This window comes from Vanellus vanellus, assembly GCF_965231255.1.
Source record: "Vanellus vanellus genome assembly, chromosome: 20".
NCBI lineage: Eukaryota > Metazoa > Chordata > Aves > Charadriiformes > Charadriidae > Vanellus > Vanellus vanellus.
In genome coordinates, this window is record NC_138925.1 from 4,196,679 (window position 1) to 4,217,383 (window position 20,705).

Sequence of the window (20,705 nt, forward strand, 5' to 3'; positions counted from 1 at the left end):
AGTTGAATAATTCATTATTTTATTAAAGACCCACAGCTACATCACTGCTACCATAACAAGAGTACCAAAGATGAGAGTATTCCACAGGGACCCTGGGATAATGTAAATATCTTCTTTAACTCATAGCTGTAACTTTTCTTTTTAACTAGCTGCTTCTATTTTTGCCCCAGAATACCGTCTTTTAAAAACCAGGCATTTTCAGAACATTGTATACTGTGTATTTGACACATAAATCTAACTTCTTTTCTTCACTCTGTCAGGTTACTTCTCAGTTTGTAAGCCCTCTTAGCTATAAGAGCTGATTGTGGTAGGTATGTCTAGAGACAATTAAGTAATCTGAACGTCCAGATATTACACTCTTGCTTTTCCTAATTAAATAATGGGCTAGAAAATGTCTTAATCTTGTGTAATAATATACCATTAGGGAATTCTCCCAATTTATGAGTGCAGTTTCAAATGACATAGTAGCCAGGGCAATTGGTGTGTTCTGTTCGTCTTTTTTTTTTTCCTTCCTCCCCCAATAAGCATACTGAGTATTTTATATATATATACGTATGTCACTTCCCTTTTAATCAATGGTGTCAACAATTTTTTAACCCATTGGATAACTTCAGTCAAATTTGGCTGACGATACAACATCATTAAGTTTTACACAGTTTCATGGAAGGAGATGACTTGGATAAAGAAAGACTCTAGTAACACTCTCACTGAGGGAAAGGATACAGTGGGAGGCCAGTGTTCCTCAGAAGAAAGAATCCATCTCACATGTCCAAAGGGAAACCAGACTTCCCATCTGCCATCCTTCCAAAAACTTCTTATTCTTAAATTCATTCCTGATTGAACTAGGTACTTGAAAGCACGAGAAGTAGAAAGTGCTTAGTGTTGCTGCTGGCTTTTCGGAAATGCTATTAAAAGTCTGCAACAAAAGCAACAGCAATGAAAAGAGTGAAGAGGCTGTATTTAATAGGAATGTTCCAACCTGCATGCATTTTTAACCAAATGCATTGATTTCAGACTTTGCGTGTTTTGATTTCAAATACAATGAAAGGGGCTTTCCAAAAGAAGCCCTATCAGTAACTGGAAGAAACACCTCTGTTTTATAACAAACCCACACTACTGTTCTCTAAATGTTGCCTACATTTCCTAGAAAATAATCCTCTATATTAATATTAAAAAAAAAAGCAGAACAAATAGAAGCAAACAAACAACGCCTATTTCTCTATTCTTCCATCAGAGGACAATGTCTATCAGAAAAAAAGGGGAAAGCCCCTATGAGCATGCTATTATTATTTATAATATTTATTTGATTACATGCATCTGTCTCTAACATCTGAAGCTCCTTTTGTTTTAGGTGTTAAAGGTAGCAATGCCCAAAGACAAGTCACTTGGCATTTTCTATTTTAACTGATTTAATTAATGCCAAACTTAGCTAAAGCTTAGGTAATTTTTACACCAGATATCTGATCTGTGCTGTGTTGTGTGGAGTTGAGGTAGAGGGAATCAGAGAAGGTCCCGTAAGTCAGTGGTTATTCATATGTTGCTTCATACCTGGAGCAAAAGAATGCAGAGACCTAGCTAAGCGACAACAGAAAGTCTCTTTAACACGTGCCCAAGACAACCCTTCAGCATTGTCTACTCATTGTGCTGTCAGCAGCGACAGCCTAGTAAAAAACCTAGCAATAGAATACTGTAGAAGTAGCATTGTTACACACATGCTCAAGCAAAAGCACTCATGACATTTTCTAATTTTGAAGTAGCTTATTTTAGTCTTACATTGTACTTTTAGCAAGGTTCCTCGTGTTTTTAATACATATGTTCAGTTAATATATACCCAGCTGTATCAGTGAAAAAAAAGAGGTGTTATCTCTAAATATGTCAAACAGATAAATGAGACCATTGAATTTAAAAGGATACATATTAAAATAACCTTGTCTAAAATCTGTATTTCAGTGTTTGTCAGTGTTGCTATTTAGAGCATTGCAGTATACTGATGAAAGAAATCGTTAAGCTCTTGCTGTGTAGCTAGATGAAACAACACCAGACCCTAAAACCTCACTAGGAATCTCAGTAGTACCAAAGGCAGGGCTCATTGGGATACATGCTACATACTACAGGAGGTACAAATGAAAGGTGACATTATTAACAAATTAAAAAAGAAAAATGAAAGCATTTACTATAATAAAAACAAAGAATCTTATGGTTAAAGGAAGGAAAGCAAGTAGTCACCAAGACTGACTCTTTGTTGACACATCTCTTGATCTATTTATGGATTTTAGCCATTGAAGATCTCTCTTCCTGGGGATCTTGGGAAGTGACACTGCAGTTACAACATGCAGGGACAGCATTCAGGATCCCAATGATTTTAGGCATTGTAAGTGAAGCCAACATACTAAACTTCTCCAGAAATCTTTCAGTAGCCCAAAGAGGACAGACAGGAGGAAGGGCAGCACTGGTGCAATGTGAGCTCATTGAGAAACATCACTTAGAGAGCAGGCAATCAGAGTTTGAACTAGCTGTAGCTGACAAAGTATTTGAACTTGTCTGAACACGTAATAAGCACTAAAATCTAATTCATGACAAGTATGCCACAGATTGGCAAAATTCTGTTTCTCCATGCTGCTCTGGTACTGATACTTATTTTCTGGCACATACATTTCTCTTCTTCTTAGTACTAAATATTTGTCAATCCATTTAATTATGTCCCATCAATCAAACCACTCTGCCATACGTTAAATACATTGCAGGTGCTCTTGATACTACGAACATGATCTGCAGAGCTATTATTGATTTAGCAATTTACCTTTGAATGTGTGTCCACTGTGACCAACAAGGAAGATGATATGAAGCTCTTGTTGCATACTTGTGGAAACGCAGCAATGGCTTAAAACAAAAGTTCCCAGCAGGGAAAAACTGGTTATCATGAGCTCGGGTCATAATGAAATCCCAGTACATAGGGGAATTCCCAAATCATTTCAGTAACTGTAGTTTCAGTAGATGGACATTCTCACAGGGTGTTTCTGTTCTCTAGTAAAAATAACAGAAAAAGAAATCAGCTTCCTTGCTTTATATAAAGTTTCATACATATGTGAACCAGAAAATAAAAGAACAGACTAGTTCTTGTTTGTTTGAAACTCAGGACTATTGTTTCAATCAGCTGTGCTCTTGCTGAGCACAGAAAATTTCTTGGCAATTAACAAACAACCAACGGAAGGAGATACATCCTGGTCTGTTCCCAAGCAATGATAAAGTTACTTTTATTGTTTTTAATTACAGAATATAACATCAAAAAGTAGTTATGTGAAACAGCCAATTCCTGACTCTGGGAAGCTCAGAAATGCTGTCAACGGTAATTGTTTTTGCTGACTCTGAGCCACAACATAGCTGTTGGAATAGTTGTCCAGAGGGCAGAGAACCTAGATGTACTGGGAAAAAAGAATCTCTCCTCAGCTGATACTGGTCTTACTGTAAGAAGTCTTGCTTCAGCCAAGAGCTATGAATTCCCCCCACAAAGCCCACTGACTCCATTCATGTTCCCTGGTCTTCATTCCAATTACTCCCACCGGAGCATATCCTCAGTTCAAATAGTAAAATATATGCCAGTGTAACCATGCATTTCTGCTACCAGAGATTTGTATTCAGTGCTAATATGCAAAACAAGATATGATGCCTGTCATTTTACTCACTTTTTGATTGGGTTAAGTCATTCAGAACTTTGAAACAAAAATTTAAGTAGCTAAAAATGTGTCAGGCTGATCATGTTAATAATAATGATAACATGGCCTAATTTTCAATTATATTTCTTTTACAGATGCAATTTATATAGAGTAGATGTGGGTAACAAAAATCTTGTAACTTTTTGTTATCTCAACTAATACCAATACTTTATATAGAGTAATAAAATAACTAATGTAACAAAAAAAATAATATGTATAAAATGTCTTTTTTTTCTGGTGCATAGTAGCTTCAAAACTAAAGTGCATTTTGAGTCAGACTGAAAAATGAGAAGAGCTGACAGAGAACTCAGTGCTCTCAGGAAAGACTTGGCTTCCATGAAAGAAACCAAAACCATATCACAGAATTACTATGCCCACAGGCTGGCTGAGAGAGAGAGACGACCTTAGAAAAAAAGATCACATCACGTCCGTACTTTCAGTAATTCTGACTACAGCTTCTGGAAGAGTGGTAGATTTACACGTTGTCATTCTCCACGGAGAAAGCTCTTGACAAAGATGTTATTATTTGAATGTCATTTGTATTACGCCCTTCCTCCCATACCTTGTTAGAAATGGAGAGGCTCACGGGTGGATTTTCTACAGTCCAGACAGGATAGCCACTTGATCGTTACAGCTGTAAAGAAAGTGATGGGTAATAAAGGCTGGACAGGTAGTATCATGTGAAGGCTGAGGCATTTCAAAAGATCCTTCATGCCTTTTCTCCACACCTCCCTAGCATTGGTTTAACCTAAAGCAAAAGACTTCTCTGCTGCTTGTTTGCTGGAGTAATCATACTGTAAATCTAAATGACCCACAACAGCATTATTTGTTTGGGGCCTGCTCCCCACCCTCAGCCTTTGCACTGATACAGATTTATCCATGAGCCCCAGCTTTGACTTTAGCTCCGTTTTACCTCATGTCAGTCTTTGTCTGGAGTTCTACAAAGCTCATGGTTTCCCCCACCTAATCAGAAAGTGCAGGAAAGCTTCTATAAAGCCATCAGTTACATGAAAGGACACGTAAAAAGCAAGAAACCAAGTACATACTTGCCTTTAGCTAGCAAGTTTCTAAACGTACAGTATGTCCACGCAGAGAGCTAATAAGCAGCAGCCACTTTGCAGTAAATTCACACCTTCTTTGTTTCATAGTAGTTGCCCGCATGCAGAAAGCCTACTTAAGTAGTTAAGCTATAGTTAATGAAGCATGTTTTACAATAAAGCAAGGTTTACATTATTTGATTTTGACTGCATAGTTTTTCTCCATGAGTCTGGTATCGAGCTTTGTCTGGCACTGCAAAGATCTTGTTTTTCAGCTACTTACAAGCCAAACTCTGAAGCGTTAGAGCAGAACATTGTTGAGGCAGACATTTGCCTCAGTCTGAGTTTTTGAATTCCCCTACTACAAGGTAATTCTTGTATCGGGAATGTGCCTTTTGAGAAGCCATGAAAGTCTGCCAAAATCCTAAAGCCTCATAAAAACCCAAACCTTGCACAAACTTGATGGTGAATGCATTTGATTTTCAGTGGGGAGATTTCAAATAAATTCATTCTCTCTAAGCGTTCTTAAGCCGCTCACAACTCCCAAAGTTGCCTGTTGTGCGGTATCTTCACATCATTGAATTCCCACACGGAGTTTCAGAATCAAAACCAGACTTTCTCTACAGCAATTTCTCCTCATCAGCATATGACCAGGAACTGGAAGTGAGAAGAGGAAGACTATATCTGCTTTGCTCTCAAGGAGACCTTCAAAGCGAAGTTTTTGAAAGAAAGTGTCATATAATTCATATAGAAGACAAAACCAGAATCAACTGAAAGGATCAAAATGCTTAGATTAGAGGAAACTCACAAGTAGGACTGGAAAGAAAGGAGACCAACTCAAAAGTGAGGAAGACAACTGGTGAGGGAAGCTTGGCCTGATTGGATACTGTAAATAAAAACCACGTTAGAGGGAAGGGGCATATGCAAAGAAATTTTCATGCTAGCATTTCTTAAATTTTGAGTATCAGACTGAGCATTTTTTATAGTGTTCTTGTACTCCAGTCTAGGTATTATTTGAGATCCATTAAAACTAAAATCTAATCCATCAGACCTAGTTTTCACCTGCAGTTTTTGGAAGGTGCTATTCAACTGTGAACAGAATCAAACCAGGCACTCAAGAATTCCAGTCTCTGAACTCTTGGCAGAAGATTCTAAAGAAAACTTCAGTCTAAGGTACGATGAAGTGAGAGATTCAAGCATAGGATAGAACCAAAGCAAGATGTAAAGGAAGCTTTTGCTGAACCTCGTCATTTCATAGAAGATCTACTTTCAGATATGTGTGAACTGACAGACAGGTCTTTTGCAGCCAGGTTCAGTTATTTCAGCAAAGCATTTAACCCATGAAGTTCATCTGTAAGTTAGTAACGGTTCCCAAACAAACCAGCTGTTTCAGGATTAAACACTACTCTATTATTTACTGGAAATTACTTATGTTCTTACTGCACTGCCTATATTTTTTTTTTTTACTTTGGGAATAAATACACCCTTTTAGAAGATTACTGGAATTATGAGTGTTTTACTTCTTTCTAACAACAGGAAATTCTGCTCACATTTACACAAATATAAATCCAAACAAACTCTAGTGAACTCAGAGTAACTCTGGATCTCTGTTACTGGAAAAGCAAAGAATCTTACAAAGTTCAAAATAATAAGGAGATACACCTGAGTTTTCCTTGCTAACTATCCTTTGTGTAAATATTTTCCATTTATTAACTGATACGCAATTGTTAATGCTATCGTTGCAACTGAAATGTGCTCTATGTATGCGTCTGAGAAGTAAAACAAGGAAATTGAAAAAGCACTAACAGTTCCAATTCTATACATTTCAATCAAAAATAGAAAAGAAAAATGTTTGGGGAAGACTGTCCTTGTGGTTAAAACACCACAGGAGTGGGAGTCATTAGTTCACAGTACTATCACAGACTTTTTGGGTAACTCATATCCTTTTTTAGTACTCTGGTTCTCCTCATCCAAAAGCTGAGAGTTATAAAGCTTATCTAATAACAGAAGCAAGATGAGCTTTCCTTTGCTGACGCAAACAAAAGAAAGTGGGAAAATATGAAATAATTTTTATGAAAGAAACAAATGGGAAGATTTTCAGGACACAGTTTTTTCAGAGAGTAAAGCTTTTCTCTATGACTGTAGCTGAGCATCTCAACTCTTACAGTTTAGGGTCTTGTTTTCCTCTTCCTAGGAGCCACTTTTTGCTCTGTTGAAACCAATGGAATACACCAGCTGAACCAGAAAATTAAGTCCTTACATTTGGTCTGCCATTACCCAGGAACCCGGTGAAATTAAGGTTTTTAACTCTAAAGAGAAGGGGCAGAATTTCTCTTGTGTTTTCAGATTTGACACACTCTGAAAAAAAATTATTCTGGGCTTTGAAAACATAAGTTCCGAAGAGATGAAAGCCCCCAAAAGTGAAGTTTGAAAATCATTCAAAAAGCAAGCCACATGCAGATGTTTCACCTGAGGGTTCTGGAGACAGCTGTTCCCTGACATGCTGGTAACTAAAGAGAATGAATAAACGAGCACTACATTCATCCATGCCTCTTGATATTAATTCTTAAATGTACTGACAGCAAGAAACACCTGATCCTGAGACATCACCAAAACTGTCTTACAATAATCCTAGAGGAAGCAAACAGACAAAACACTGATGGCAGTTGTCCTGGTTTCAGCTGGAACAGAGTTCATTTTCTTCCTAGTAGTTGCTGTGTTTTGGATTTAGTATGAGAAGAATGTTGATAACACATACTGTTGTAGTTGTTTGGAAGTAATGTTTAAATTAAGTTAGGAATTTTTCAGCTGCCCATAGAAGCTGAGAGGGAGCATAGACAGGACGAGCTGACCAAAGGAATATTCTATACCATAGACGTCATGCTCAGTATATAAATGGGGGCTGGGGTAGGGGGAAGAATCTGTGATCACTGCTCTGGATGGGCTGGGTAACCGATCATTGGGTGGTGATGCAATTTGTGTTGCATTACTTTACTTTGCATGCTCATTTAGCATTATTATTGTTATTTTTTTTCCTCTTCCATTACTGTTCTATTAAGTTGTCTTTATCTCAACAAACAAGTTTTATTTTTTTTCTCCCTACCCTACGGGGTGAGTTGGGGGGAGGGGGGGGGTGTTTGTGAGTGAATGGCTGCACAGTCCTAGTTGCCAGCTGGGGTTAAACCATGACTGCAGACTAACACTGTTACTGAGAAGCTGATGGTGCTATATTTTAAAGGCTGAACTACACTTCTCTGTTAAAACCTATCACAAATGCATTATTTGCTGTGTCTAATTTGTTTAATTAAGCAGAGCTGGATCTCCCAGCTTATGAGTCAGATTTATGTACACGCAATACAGTCAGAAAGGGGAACTTTACCATCAAAGCATCTAGGACCATGGGTTCACTAGCTTTACCATCAAAGCATCAGGCAGCCATCACTCATGCCAGGAGAACTAACACAAACGGGTACACACACTGGAGCCAGCCATTAACAGAAGACACAGCTGCACAGTCTAACACAGCATGTTTCAAGTGCTATGGAAAAAAAAAAAAAAAAATCCAGGACAAGTCAAGAATGCTGGGCTTCACTTTGGATATTCCAACTTCCAGTGGCATCAAAATGTAAGCAACATAGTAGCTTCCAATTTTGCCAGCTTCCTACTCTATATTCCTACAGTCTAATGTCTGCTTAGCCTCCTCTCCAGAAACCCCCAGCCTCAAAACATTCCCCTGTTTTCCTAGCCCACAATCCCGATATCCCATGCACACGACCCCCCCACCCTCTGTTCTCCCCTAGAAGTGCAGATTCCAGCACTAGCTCCATCACAGCTCAGGTTGCTGCAGAGTCCACAGTCCAAGTGCAGAAGCTGCTCTAACACTGAACAAAAGGCAATTTTTCAACCAGTAAACAGATGTATTCCTTTACAATGTAACCCCAGGTGACATCTGAGTCACCCATCTTCATGAAAGCATGTCTTGTCTTGGGTTGTGTACCACTTACTGCAGGACAAAGATACTGTGCAAAACCTTGTTATTACACTATAACCCATAAACGTATCCACATCCAAACTACTCCTCACAGCACAAGGTTCAAAGGCATCTTGTGCAGGCCTGTTATTTAGCATTACTCTAGGCTGGATAAAACTTCTTTGCTCATCTTTTGAACTGAAATTTTGTCTCATATTCAGTACCAAAAATAAAAAAGTCTGGTTCTTATAAAGCATGACCTTGCTTTCCAGAAATGACTTTTCTGTTGTTATTCCTTGCATTACTGCTGTTCAAATTAAACTAACTAGGACAGGTAACTTTGACATCTTGACTACAACCAGCAGCCACATGGCTCGGCACAGAGCATTACAGACCTCCGCAGAGCAATTCTGAGAAAACAAATTAAAGGAGTACACACGTTTACCTCAGCTGCAGGTCACACGAAATTAGAGCAAGCATCTTTTTGGTAACTCTACCTTGAAGTGAGACTGTGATCAGAAGCTTGACTACACATGAATCACCTTCTTACTAGAAGATGAGGCCTCCACGCACATCCATAGCCAGGTGTCCTACTTAAAAAATATGGGTTTACTCACTTTCAGACCTCCTGTTTCTCTTCTAGAGAAACGGTGCAGATAGAAACAAAAGGTTCTAGATTACATTCTGGATCATGTATCAACAATATTAACCAAAGTCCAATTGCAACATCGTTGATAATTCAAATTACGAATGGAATGAGAAGACCAACTTGGCCAGCAGAAAAATCTGTTTCTGTATACTGTCAACTACAAACTGACCTGGGCAGAGTACAAATTTCAAGATGTACAGTCTGCTTAAGCTCTGCTGGAAAACCTGAGTACACTGGTTAGATTCCCTATGCAACAAGGATGAAGATATAAGTTTATTATGCACTGATATGGAGATGTAACTATAAAACCAACATAGAACCATCAGGTCATTCTTTAAGTTAATAGGCAAATCAGGTTTTCTGCTCTGAAAGATTAATAAACATAAAGCAAAGGAAACAATTCCCTATACCAGTTCAGACAAAAAAGTGAATTAACATGGAAATTTAAATCAACACTCCTAACGTGAAAATGAAATGTATTTCTTTTTTATTAGCACAAAGGGCACACAGGATGGCTCAGATAATTAAAAAAGAGACTATTTTGAGACTGAGCATTTGTGAGAAGCTCCACCTGAAAAGGGATGTGAGAACTGAAGAGGAAGGGTATGAAGGAAAAGTTAAAGCTAGCCTGAAGTGTGCATACAGGGAAAATAACCTTTTCTAAAGATTTGCTACTTTGAACAAGATCTGTCATTGTAAGGCTTAGCCTTGCAATGGAGGGATATGGATGGAGATGGGGGGGGGGGGGGGGGGGGAAGAGGGGAAAAAAAAAAAAAAAAAAAAAAAAAAAAAGGAGTTCCACAAATGGGTATAATTTTCAGTCTGTTTCAGCTTGCAAATGAATGCAGGATCAAACAGGCCAGAACCAACATATAAAGATACAAATTGAGGTTAACTTGGGTAAGCAGGTGCGGTGTTACTGACTTGTTTCACCTGTTTTTAGCGGAGGAAGAGAGTCATAATCACACTTTCAAAACTTTCGCAAGCGTAAATGATTGAACTTATCCCTAGCTATCAAGAGACATTTTGAGTTCAACATTGGTTCCATCCTGCATTCACCATATAGATCTCACATAAGTTACTTAATCTTACAGTGCTTCGTTTTCTCTACTTATAAAGTGGAGCAGGCTTGTTGTAATTTATTTCAGGATAAATTAAGAAGTGGTTTATGACTTCTAATGTTTGGGGTTTGAAGGCAAGGTAGTAAGAATCTTGAATTTGCCCTCTTTAGTAACATTTGGCAGCTATTGTTTTATATTAACTGGGTTAATTTCTTTTAAAATTAGTATGTTCAATAATGGAAATGTGACAAATTCCATTTACTTTACCCTACATATGCAAAACCCAAAGCTAAACTGATCAGTCATGCTTTTCATTTTCCATTTTGGGTCTTACATTAAGATTTCATAAACTTGCAATATTCCTTTCCTTACTTAAAAATGTCTATTTATACATTTGATTTATAAGTAATGTATTTGATATGTAAACAACCGTGAATGCCAAGAAGCTGAAAATATCATTGGCGTAAACCACGTTCCTTCTGTCAAGTTAGCTCCCAGAAATAAATTTGATCCAAAGTTTCTGAATGCAATTGCTAATAAAGATTTCATAATAACTTACAGTATTCTTCAGGCAGGAATTTCTGTTTCAGGCTTATTCAAAGCAAAATAAAACATCAGTTTTATTGTTTTTAGACAAGGAAAGTAACATCAGTCTATAAAGTTCAAACAAAACACTATAGAATATATTTTGTTTGGTACAATTTAAGAACTCCAAAATGTTTTTTGGTTTATCTCCAAAAAACTTGGAAAAGTGGAGGCAAGTATAATTTGCAAACACTTTATAGCATTATCAAGCTTTTTGATTAATAAAATCTCATTTTACATTAATATGCTTTTTTATATTCATAGTTACTCTGATGTAATGCACCCTGTAGCTACAGACACTGCACTGAAAATAAACTGGATTTTTTTGTTTTGACTAAACTATTGATTAACTCACATTTAAGGGACTAGCAAATTATGTGACATGTTTCAAACATTTCAAAATTAACATACTTGTATGCATTCCACTGAACCAGGCCATTCATAGGCCAGTTCCTCACCCTGGCAATCAGAGTTAACATTACACTTCTTGTTTACTTAGTTGAGGTGGTAGATGAACTCTGTTGCTATGGCTGTTCTAGTAGTAACAGTACTAGTCATCCTGTACACATCACTTTATCCAGCCCTAGGTGTGAAAGCTCATGCATCTGCTTAGAAGTAGCTGCAAAAGACAAAAAAGAAAAGTGAAAAAACATATATGAGAGTTTGTACATTCAGCTATGTGTATTTGTTGCTCACGTATGCGCACAATTATGAAAACTAGGAAAAAACTTTTCCAAGATTTATTTTTATCCAAATAGAGTTGTTTCCACACCCGGCCCCAAACCCTTCCACAGGGCAATCAAGTCGGTGGTTCACATTGTTGACGCAGTTGTATTTAAATTTGGAGCTGCTCTGTAGTGTCCGGGTTTGTTTTGCTCCCTCTGCTGAGAAGCACTTAAATCTGAAGCGCTTCAAGTGGGTCAGGTTCAGAAGCTGGTCAGTTCTGGTTCCTCCTGATACTCTGGACACCGAGTTCTGGAATCCAAATGAAGAGGATATTAATCAAAGAATGCCGAACTATCTTTTCCCATTTTGATGAAGATTGGTGAGCTGGACAGGCTTTTGCCTTTTATCCAGCTCTGTTTGCTTTTTTTGTGTCTGCACACACCAGTTTACACAGCAGCAGAAAGAAGATATTTCCTTGTGGAGATAAGGAGATAATCTTCCAGGCATTTTTGTTTGCTTAGCAATCAAGGATTATAATACCCTTTAGAGATGGGATCACAATTCCCATCTGTGCAATTCACAGCATCTCCAGGGACTCTTAACAGGCTGTTCTTACCAGGCGAGGATGGTGAGGCGGCTTCTATTCCAGTGAAGCTCGCAGATCCAAACTGCTGAGTGTGGGGTCGCTGGAAGGGATGATATTTTTCCAGCCAGCCAAGCAATGCTGTGAAAAGAGATGGGAATGCTGCACTGGAATGCTTTACCCTTTCTTATCTATTGTGGCCTGTTAGTTCTAAATAACTACTTCTGCACAAGGAGCTTTTAGAAGGTAATTAATTAATTTTTGAGAAGTTTTACATGACCAACAGGAAAGAGAAGAAATCTCTGATGAAGCAAAACTGCATAGCTGTCCCCTCTTCCACATTTCACTGGCTAATTATGTCTACAACGATCTCCTGCTTTGTGAACTCAAGCACCCGGCCTCTCTGAACCGGTCTCAACTGACTCATTCAGTTCCCTAAACCTCAAAACCAGGCTTCTTCCTATCTCTTCCCTAGAAATCTCTAGCCTAGTGCTCGGTCTGATTAGTAATACTGCCTGCAGCTTTGCCTAGTGGCTAGAATACAGGACCAACTCTACAAAATCAGTTTAAAATCCACCCTTGCCACTACTGATTTTGCCTGGCCCCTATACACTGTGAATACTTCACAGAAGCTTGTGTTTTAGAGACTCTAACATCTGTGGAAACAAACACAGGCACTCTTAGGTGTTGTTCATCATGTTGAAAGGTCAATACCTGAAATAAGTCAGCTGAATCATGCCCCAGAAGTACACAGCTCCATATGGCACTTTCTTTTTCTCAGTGTAAAGCGTCTGGAGATGTGTCATATACTTTATGCCAGTTACACAAAAAGTATGAACTCAGAAGCACACACCAGTGGCTTTTCTTGCTATCTCAATGACACAGAGACAGAAATTTTAGTGGAAACCCTTCTAGGGGCATGAGTCCCAAATTCTCTTTCCTTCTTGTGCTGTAAAGCAATGCCCAGCCCAGGCTGTGCCATCAGTATCAGCAAGAAGACAGCAACTTACCGAAGGTAATGCTAGATTGTCTGCCAGTTCAAAGCTTTTCCTGCGATGGGCTTTGTATTTGTAGGCAGGCATTATGGTAGACCTGGGAACGCTGACCCTGCAACCACACAAGGAAAGTAATTGCCTACACATTCCACAAGACAGTGGAAATCTGCATGCCTTCCACACTCAGAATCCAAGGGTCTAATCCCGAAGTGAAGCAAGTGAAACAGTTTGGATAAGGGCATTAGACACTTAACATGTTGTCCTGGTTTGAGGTAAAACAGAACCAATTTTGTTCAGTAACTTCGCTTCTTAGCTGGGCCTCTTCTAACAACTGAAATTAACTGCATATTGTGCAGACAGTGTTCACTCTCTCAGAGTGATAAGACCAATGTTTATAGCTGATGCCCAGGCATGGTATGCAGAGAGGCTCTTGCTTAGACTTATTGCCATAACCCCCATGGCCAACCAACTTTGTTATTTGCCCCGTTGGAGGGTCGGAAGCAGAAAAGCATAGTGGGGTCCCACCTGCAGGGAGGAGTGGACAGGACAGGTGACCCAAAACTGACCAACAGGGTATTCCATCCCATCTGCCTCATGCTCAGTATAAAAGCTGAGGGATCAAAGGGTCACAGGCTCTTCCTTTAATGGCCGACGTCTGAGGAGGACTCTTTGTCTGCCTGTGATCCCGATCCTGAATCCAGATCCGGAATCCAGTTCCCGTCCGTCACTGAGTCCAGCCTGGGACTGCCCCAGTGCCAGCCGGTGACGTGATTGTCATCTCGGGAGCTTGATACGGTTTTGTATATATTTCATTATTTTCTTTTTATTTTATTATTAATATTTCATTAAAGTAGTTTAGTTCCTTCTAAACTCATAAGTCTCTTTTTCCTCCTCTGCCTCTCTCTTTGAAGAGGGGTAGAGGGGAGCATCTGTCGGTCCCGTCTGGGGTCCCTCAGGTCCCCATTGGTGGATTTGGCCTAAACCACGACACATGTACATTCAGATTCTGGACCAAATTCAGATAAAACATGCATTTCTCACTGACTTCAAAACTGTTTCTGGTTATGGAAAAGATCAGTAGTGAGTTTTTAAGCAAGAGATAACTCTGCCTTGAGAACAGTAACCTTCTACAGAGCTATTTTGATGCTGTTTTCTCCCTCACATGATCAGCTTTTTACTCCCCATTGTTTCCTTGCATATTACAAAGCAGTAATTCTTACATACCTGACATAGACTGGCTCTGCCAGTACCCCTGGGGGCTGGTGAGTACGTGGGATCTTACACACAGGACAGGCAGATTCTGAATCCACAGGGACAGTGAAGAGGCGCTGGTTTAATCGATAACAGTAAACACCTGCCACAGAGTAGTGAAACATCGTGGTATTTCTAGTTTGACAGAAGGTTCCTCAACCCCGTCAACAAAGCTGTGTTCTAACACAGAAAAGAGCCGCTTTTCCTGAAATATCTTTTATGTTTCCTATCCCCAAGTAAGCTCCTAAAAACCAAAACTTCAACCTCCTCAACTTAAAAACAGAGTATTAGCTAATTACAAGACACTGACAAAACAAGATGACACTGATTGAGAGAGGATCCCGAGAAGACTCAACTATCTTTGGAGTAGGAAGTTGAATCTGGTTTAGAATTTGCAGCTAAAAATAACACGTTCTTCCTTGTCCTGTATGATGTGGGGCTCTCAGAATGACAGGCAAAGACTGCTCCATTGTTTGTTCACAGAAATTGGATTAGGAAGAAATCTGATCTTACACTTATGGGAACTGGTTATCAAATCTGGTTCTTGTTCAGGAACTATGCAGTCCAGAGCCTTGGGCCTAAACAAATACCCAAACAAATCAGTTAGTGTCGTGGTTTAACCCCAGCCAGCAACTTTGACCACGCAGCCACTCACTCACACCCCTCCCACCCTCCTCCCACCGCCCCCAGTAGGGTAAGGAGAAGAGGGAACTCGTAGGCTGAGATACAGACAGTTTAATAGAACACTAATAGAAGAGAAAAAATAATAATAAGGGTAAATGAATATACAAAACAAAGTGATACAACACAAGTGACTGTCACCACCCGATGATTGGTTGCCCAGCCTGTCCCGAGCAGCAATTGTGAATTCCTGTCCCCCCACCAACCCCCATTATTTATATACTGAGCATGGTATGGAATATTCCTTTGGTCAGCTTGTCCTGTCTATGCTCCCTCTCAGCTTCTATGGGAAGCTGAAAAAGTCCTTGACTAACGTAACCATTACTTTGTAACAACTACAACAGTATGTGTTATCAACATTCTTCTCATATTTAATCCAAAACACAGCAGCTACTAGGAAGAAAATGAACTCTATCACAGCCAAAACTAGGGCAGGTAGTCACAGCGGGGCAGGCCCTCTGAACAGTCCCACCTTTTCCAAGCATAAATTTGTGATTGGGAGGTAAAGGTCTACAAAGCCACCCTTAAAATTTCTCACTCCAATCAGACTATACTTCTCATTACTCTAAAAGGATACACGGCTGCTTCAGCCCTTCCCCCATACCCACTTACTCCAGGTGCTGCTCATGAATACATGATTCTTTGTTGGCCTGTCGGAACTCATGCAACTCTGCAAAGTATTGATCAGATTTTTCTGCTACTGAAGAGTCTGCATCTAGGAGCCCTGAGAACACCAAGTAAAAAGAGAAATTCAAGGATTTACCAAATTTGGGACAGCACCAAAGCAAGCCTCATGCAAAACAGTCAAAACAACCAAAGGTCTGAAGCACCAAAATCGATAATGAGAAAAGCAGGCCATCACATCAAGCCGGAGACTTACTGCATGGCTGGGGTCTCTTACTGCATTCATTCCTTTCAGTTACTTGGTATCCCCTCTGACCCCAGTCAGCTTTGCCATTTGCTGCCCAGATTCCCATACCACTGCCACCTCACTGTTCCAGGGAAGCACAGATCACCTCTGGCCTGGACAGGGAATGGCTTCTGACAAAACTGCAGCTCCCCTGCTGAGACCTGCTACATGGGCTCTAGGTCTGCAGTTCTATCACATCCCAACTTAAAGGGGTTGTAAACTGTGTTTTAACTCTTCATATTAGCACATCATGCTGAGAGTTTTGCTTCAAGTTTAGAATTCACCTGCGATCCAGTCATAGCCCAGGAAAGGACGCACAAACCAGCTGCTCGCAGGTATGGTATATTCTTCAGGGTCAGACTGAAAAGTCACACGACCAGCTTCCTTCTGGGAAGAAAACAATTCATAAAGACTTCCTACACATCCACCAGGACATTCAAAGGTACAACTTAGGAGACAACTGGCAGCTGTGGCTTAGAGGACGGATTCTATCTATGCCTCTACCAGTAATTTGCTCACCAGACCTTTACCTTCTTAATACATAAAATACAAAGGAGAGGCAGGGGACTTGCCCAGGCTAAGGCAGTATTTTTCAGGGCTTTAAACAAAATGCTGACTTCCCTGCATCACACACCCCCAAACGCCAGGCCATCTGTCTGCCTTGGAGGATGATCATGGCAATAGTCTGCCCTTCACACTTAAGGAAATAAGCTATGTAGCAGCAGCACTGCGCCAGGCAGCTCTCCCTGAGTATATAAATCACATATACAAATTACGAGGAGTCTTACAGTGCTACAGTTTTCTGGTCAAGGGCTAAGGAAAGCAGGGGCTGAACAAACTGCCAACAGCCCCTGGCTGCTAAAGCTCGAGGAGTTCTAACTCCAAGTTCCAATTTACACAGTGGGAACAGAGCAAGTAATGTTCTCCTGACCCTTTCTCCCTGTCTTTCTATTGACTTATGAAAATGAGCAAAGCAGTGGTTTCACCATTTACCTTCAACTCTCTGGACTGAGATGTCACCAAGATTGATTTACAGATTATGGGCTCTCTAATGACTACGTGCTGTTTGCTGGTCTCTTCACTTTGTTTGCTGCTCAGTGATGGGTCCAGATGACCCTTAAGCTTGTTTTTTCCATGGAAACTATGTGGCAGAGTGGACTGTTTTCTGTTCTCTCCGTGTCCCGGAATGAAGGATTCTTTCTCTGGACTTCCTCGAGCATGGCCATCCCTATCCACTCCAGAGGTTTCTCTGCCACAGGTAATGACTGCAGACACCGGCATAACATTCTTCTCTTTTCCAGGAAAGCTGGAATCCAAACCTACTGCTTCCTGCATCTTTGCTTGTTGCTGCTGAACCCCTCTGTCATTGCTGCTGTGTTTAAGAGATGAAGAGAGGGCTGCTCTGGCTGTGTAAACTCCAGGTTCCACCGACACCAACACTGCAGGGTCAGCTGTACAATTTGCAGCACTGAACTGGTTTTCCTTCTGTAAAGACAGAGACTCTCATACCACATGGCATCATTCCGATTACAAATACCTTCCATCAGGACATTTCACTCACTAAGAGAAAAATCAACCTCTCATTCTAGTCTGCTCACCCCTTTAAATTCTTGGGAAAAAAAAGCAAAATCCTTGTATCATTCATGAGCCCTTAGTAAGTGTTTGGATTAGATAATAAAAGGATCCACTTCCATCTAAATGCAGCTTTTCCCAGTTTGAGGAACCACTACATTTTGAGCTTTTGTGCTTAGAAGAAAAGGATTATGTTCCACAACATTCATTCCTATCTTAGATTAAGAAACCTGCATTTCTTAGGCAGGAACTGATCTCTGAACCCTTTGCAAGGAGAAAGTATTTGAGACCACAGGATAAACAATAAACAAAAGTCTAGCTACTTTTCTAAAAGACTCCATATTCCGCATTCTATCAGCTGCTCCATGTCCATATGTCTCCTCTACCCCACCACTCCATGGGCAGAGCTGCTGCCTTCCATACAAGGCACATTTGTTTCCCAGCAATATTAGCACAGACACAACACATACCCCTCTCTTGGGCAAGGGGACAGATCTTTCAGTAGCTGTTTCATTATGAAGAGATGCTGGAGAGAGTGGCTTGCTGGGAAGTCTTTTTCTGATCTCTTCCTGCTTCATTCTGAGCCTTTGTAGAAGGTCCTGGTTGGCCTGACGCAGCCTCTTCAGGTGCTCTATCTCCATTCTATGAAAACATTTTCCTGTAAAGCCAGAGGAAGGGTGAACTACATAAATGGAAGCATTAAGCGAAGAAGTAGACTCAGGAGAAACCACTTCCAGGGGACTTTTCATAAAAAACACAGCTGTTAAAACGCTGGGAGTGTTTATCATTCCTCCTGAGAAATGAGCCAGTTCTAAAACTCTTTACCCTAAGAACTAGCACTACTGCATACTTCTCTCCTCTCAGACGTACTATCAAATATTTTGCACCCAGAAACTGGCAGCTGACTGAATAGAGACAAGACAGTCTCTATTCAAGACTAGACAAGAAGAAACAGTAAACATGAAAAAAGTCACATCAAAAAGCCAAATAAGAGACATTTGATTCAGAGGCTGATATGTAAGACAATTTTATGTAATACTGCTTTATTGTTCTTTTTAAGCATCAAAATTCATATTGTGATAATACCTGGATGCTCATAAGTTCAAAATATGAATAAGGAATATGAATGTATTTACTGTATTCAAAAGAAATACTGAGTCAAAACTCTCCTCCACGTTCCCCAGGCAGGAAGAATCCAAAAGGCTCAATTATGATTCAAGACTAGGGCTCAGACAACTGCAATTGCACACATTGGTCACTAAGGGGTACTGCCTTTTATTAGAAGAGGGGAAAAGGGGGAGTTAATAAATCAATAAATCAAGCTTCGTTTGACTGGAAGCCTGTCATGCTATTCAACACGTTTACAGCATTACAAGCTCCTCTACAATTGCAGAAAGTGTTTGGGTTTGTGTTTGGTTTTTTCTTTTTTTTTTTAATAAAACAAAACGAAACCCTAAACCCAAACCCATTCCTTTTGGCTAGAGGATCAATCACGTTCTCAAGCATAACTACATGCTTCTCTAGGATCTTTTGTTCCAAAGCATCCCTAAACCCTTCTCCAAAGCTCAGCTGCTATGTTTTTGTCTGCCACCCTGGCAACTGGACATGAGGAATCAAATGCATATGCTGTACAACAGCACCAGGAAGAACAAAAAGCAGTGCTAACAATCAAAAAACTACAACATATCTTTTTGTTGCAAGTTATGAGTGAGAGGTGCACTACTGGACATAAAATCAAAATACCAGTTTGAGGTACTAAATTTGAGATCATTTGAACAAAACAGAAGTTCTCACAGTATTCACAGAACAAAGCTAACAGCATCCTCTCATCATTGCTCATCAGAAAGCAAATACTCCAAAAATAACATTACTCAAGGGACTTTCTGGAAGGGTTTTACCAGATGAGATCCACTCTTAGCATAACCTACAAAAAATGGTAGTCCTTCACACTCAAAGCCAGGGGCTCAAGCTTATGAAACTGCTTCAGTCTGAATCCTTTGTGAAAAGGAGTTTAGTTCCTCGCAGTTAAAAATAAATAACGGTTGTCTCGGGAGCTAAGAATTCTCAACTCCGCAAGAAAGTTGCCCAACACCTAAGCAGAGCTCCCCAGAGCTCTTTCTGCGCAGACGCGCCGATTCGGCTCTCCCAGGCCCATGAGGAAGGGCAGACGGCCCGCGGGCACTGTGAAATTCCCCTTACCTCTTCAAGACCCCGGTCCGGCGGCCAGCAGAGGGCTACTAAGCCCTCCCTTCGCAGCAGGGCGTGGGGAGCCAGGCCCAGCGGCTGCGGACGTTCTGTAACACCCTCCCCCCGCGCCGCGCCGACTCCGCGCTTTCGGGCCCACCTGCGCCGCGCCCCGCCGCTCCGGTCAGCCCAGCAATCCGGCGGCGGGGGGATCCCCGCCCGGCTCCGGCCGCCGCCGGGATTCCCCAGGGCAGCCCCGGCCCGGCCGTTCCCGCAGCCCCACGGCGGTGCCGCCCCGCGGCTCCCGGCATGCGCGGGGCCGGGGAGGCGGGGGCGCCCCTCCCGGCCCGGCGGGGTGCTGGGGAAGGGCGGGAGGCTGCCCCAAACCGTCCGCTTTTGAGTGCATTACAGCGGCACTGCTCGTTGTCTGAGCGGATCGGGCACCCCCGACTCCCTCCCGAAAGCAAAAGGGAGCGGTTTGGAAAAATGATCCCTGGAAATGTGGCTTTGTCTCCTCTAACGCACACAACGTAACCCAACAACCGGGAACACCGATCCACTGCAGCTTCAGCCCACTAACGCAGCAGCTGCTGACCATCACTTCCTACAGCATTCTCAAGAAAGCACTGATTCAATACCGACATTTTTAGTGTAACTTAAGGAGGAATCTCTCAAACTTTCCATCAGATAATTCAGTATCATTGGTTGCCTCGTTAATTTTCATAGTAAGAATGCAGATAAAAGGTCGCTATTGTCAAACACGCAATCTACCCCAACACGGCAGCACATCATCATGATGTCAATATATTATACTTACACTTGAAGACTTTGTATCACGACATGCAGAA

At 40.9% G+C, this 20,705-nt stretch overlaps 1 protein-coding gene across 2 annotated transcripts; it reads right to left on the bottom strand.

Annotated features, from left to right (window-relative positions):
• Nucleotides 1-11,857: 11,857 nt before the first annotated feature.
• On the bottom strand, nucleotides 11,858-20,145 carry MIIP (migration and invasion inhibitory protein). 2 transcript variants are annotated; one of them, XM_082493591.1, is made up of 10 exons: nucleotides 20,018-20,145; nucleotides 18,144-18,331; nucleotides 17,095-17,586; nucleotides 16,386-16,488; nucleotides 15,804-15,915; nucleotides 15,024-15,088; nucleotides 14,484-14,613; nucleotides 13,275-13,371; nucleotides 12,298-12,405; nucleotides 11,858-11,990 (listed from the first exon to the last, which is right to left on the bottom strand). In XM_082493591.1, exons 2-9 carry the CDS (start codon nucleotides 18,312-18,314, stop codon nucleotides 12,322-12,324), a joined length of 1,254 nt encoding a protein of 417 aa, XP_082349717.1. In that variant the 5' UTR covers nucleotides 18,315-18,331; nucleotides 20,018-20,145; the 3' UTR covers nucleotides 11,858-11,990; nucleotides 12,298-12,321. The 2 variants fall into 2 exon arrangements, with proteins under 2 accessions (XP_082349717.1, XP_082349718.1); XM_082493592.1 differs by lacking the exon at nucleotides 20,018-20,145 and adding an exon at nucleotides 19,873-19,944.
• Between the last annotated feature and the right edge of the window lie 560 nt (nucleotides 20,146-20,705).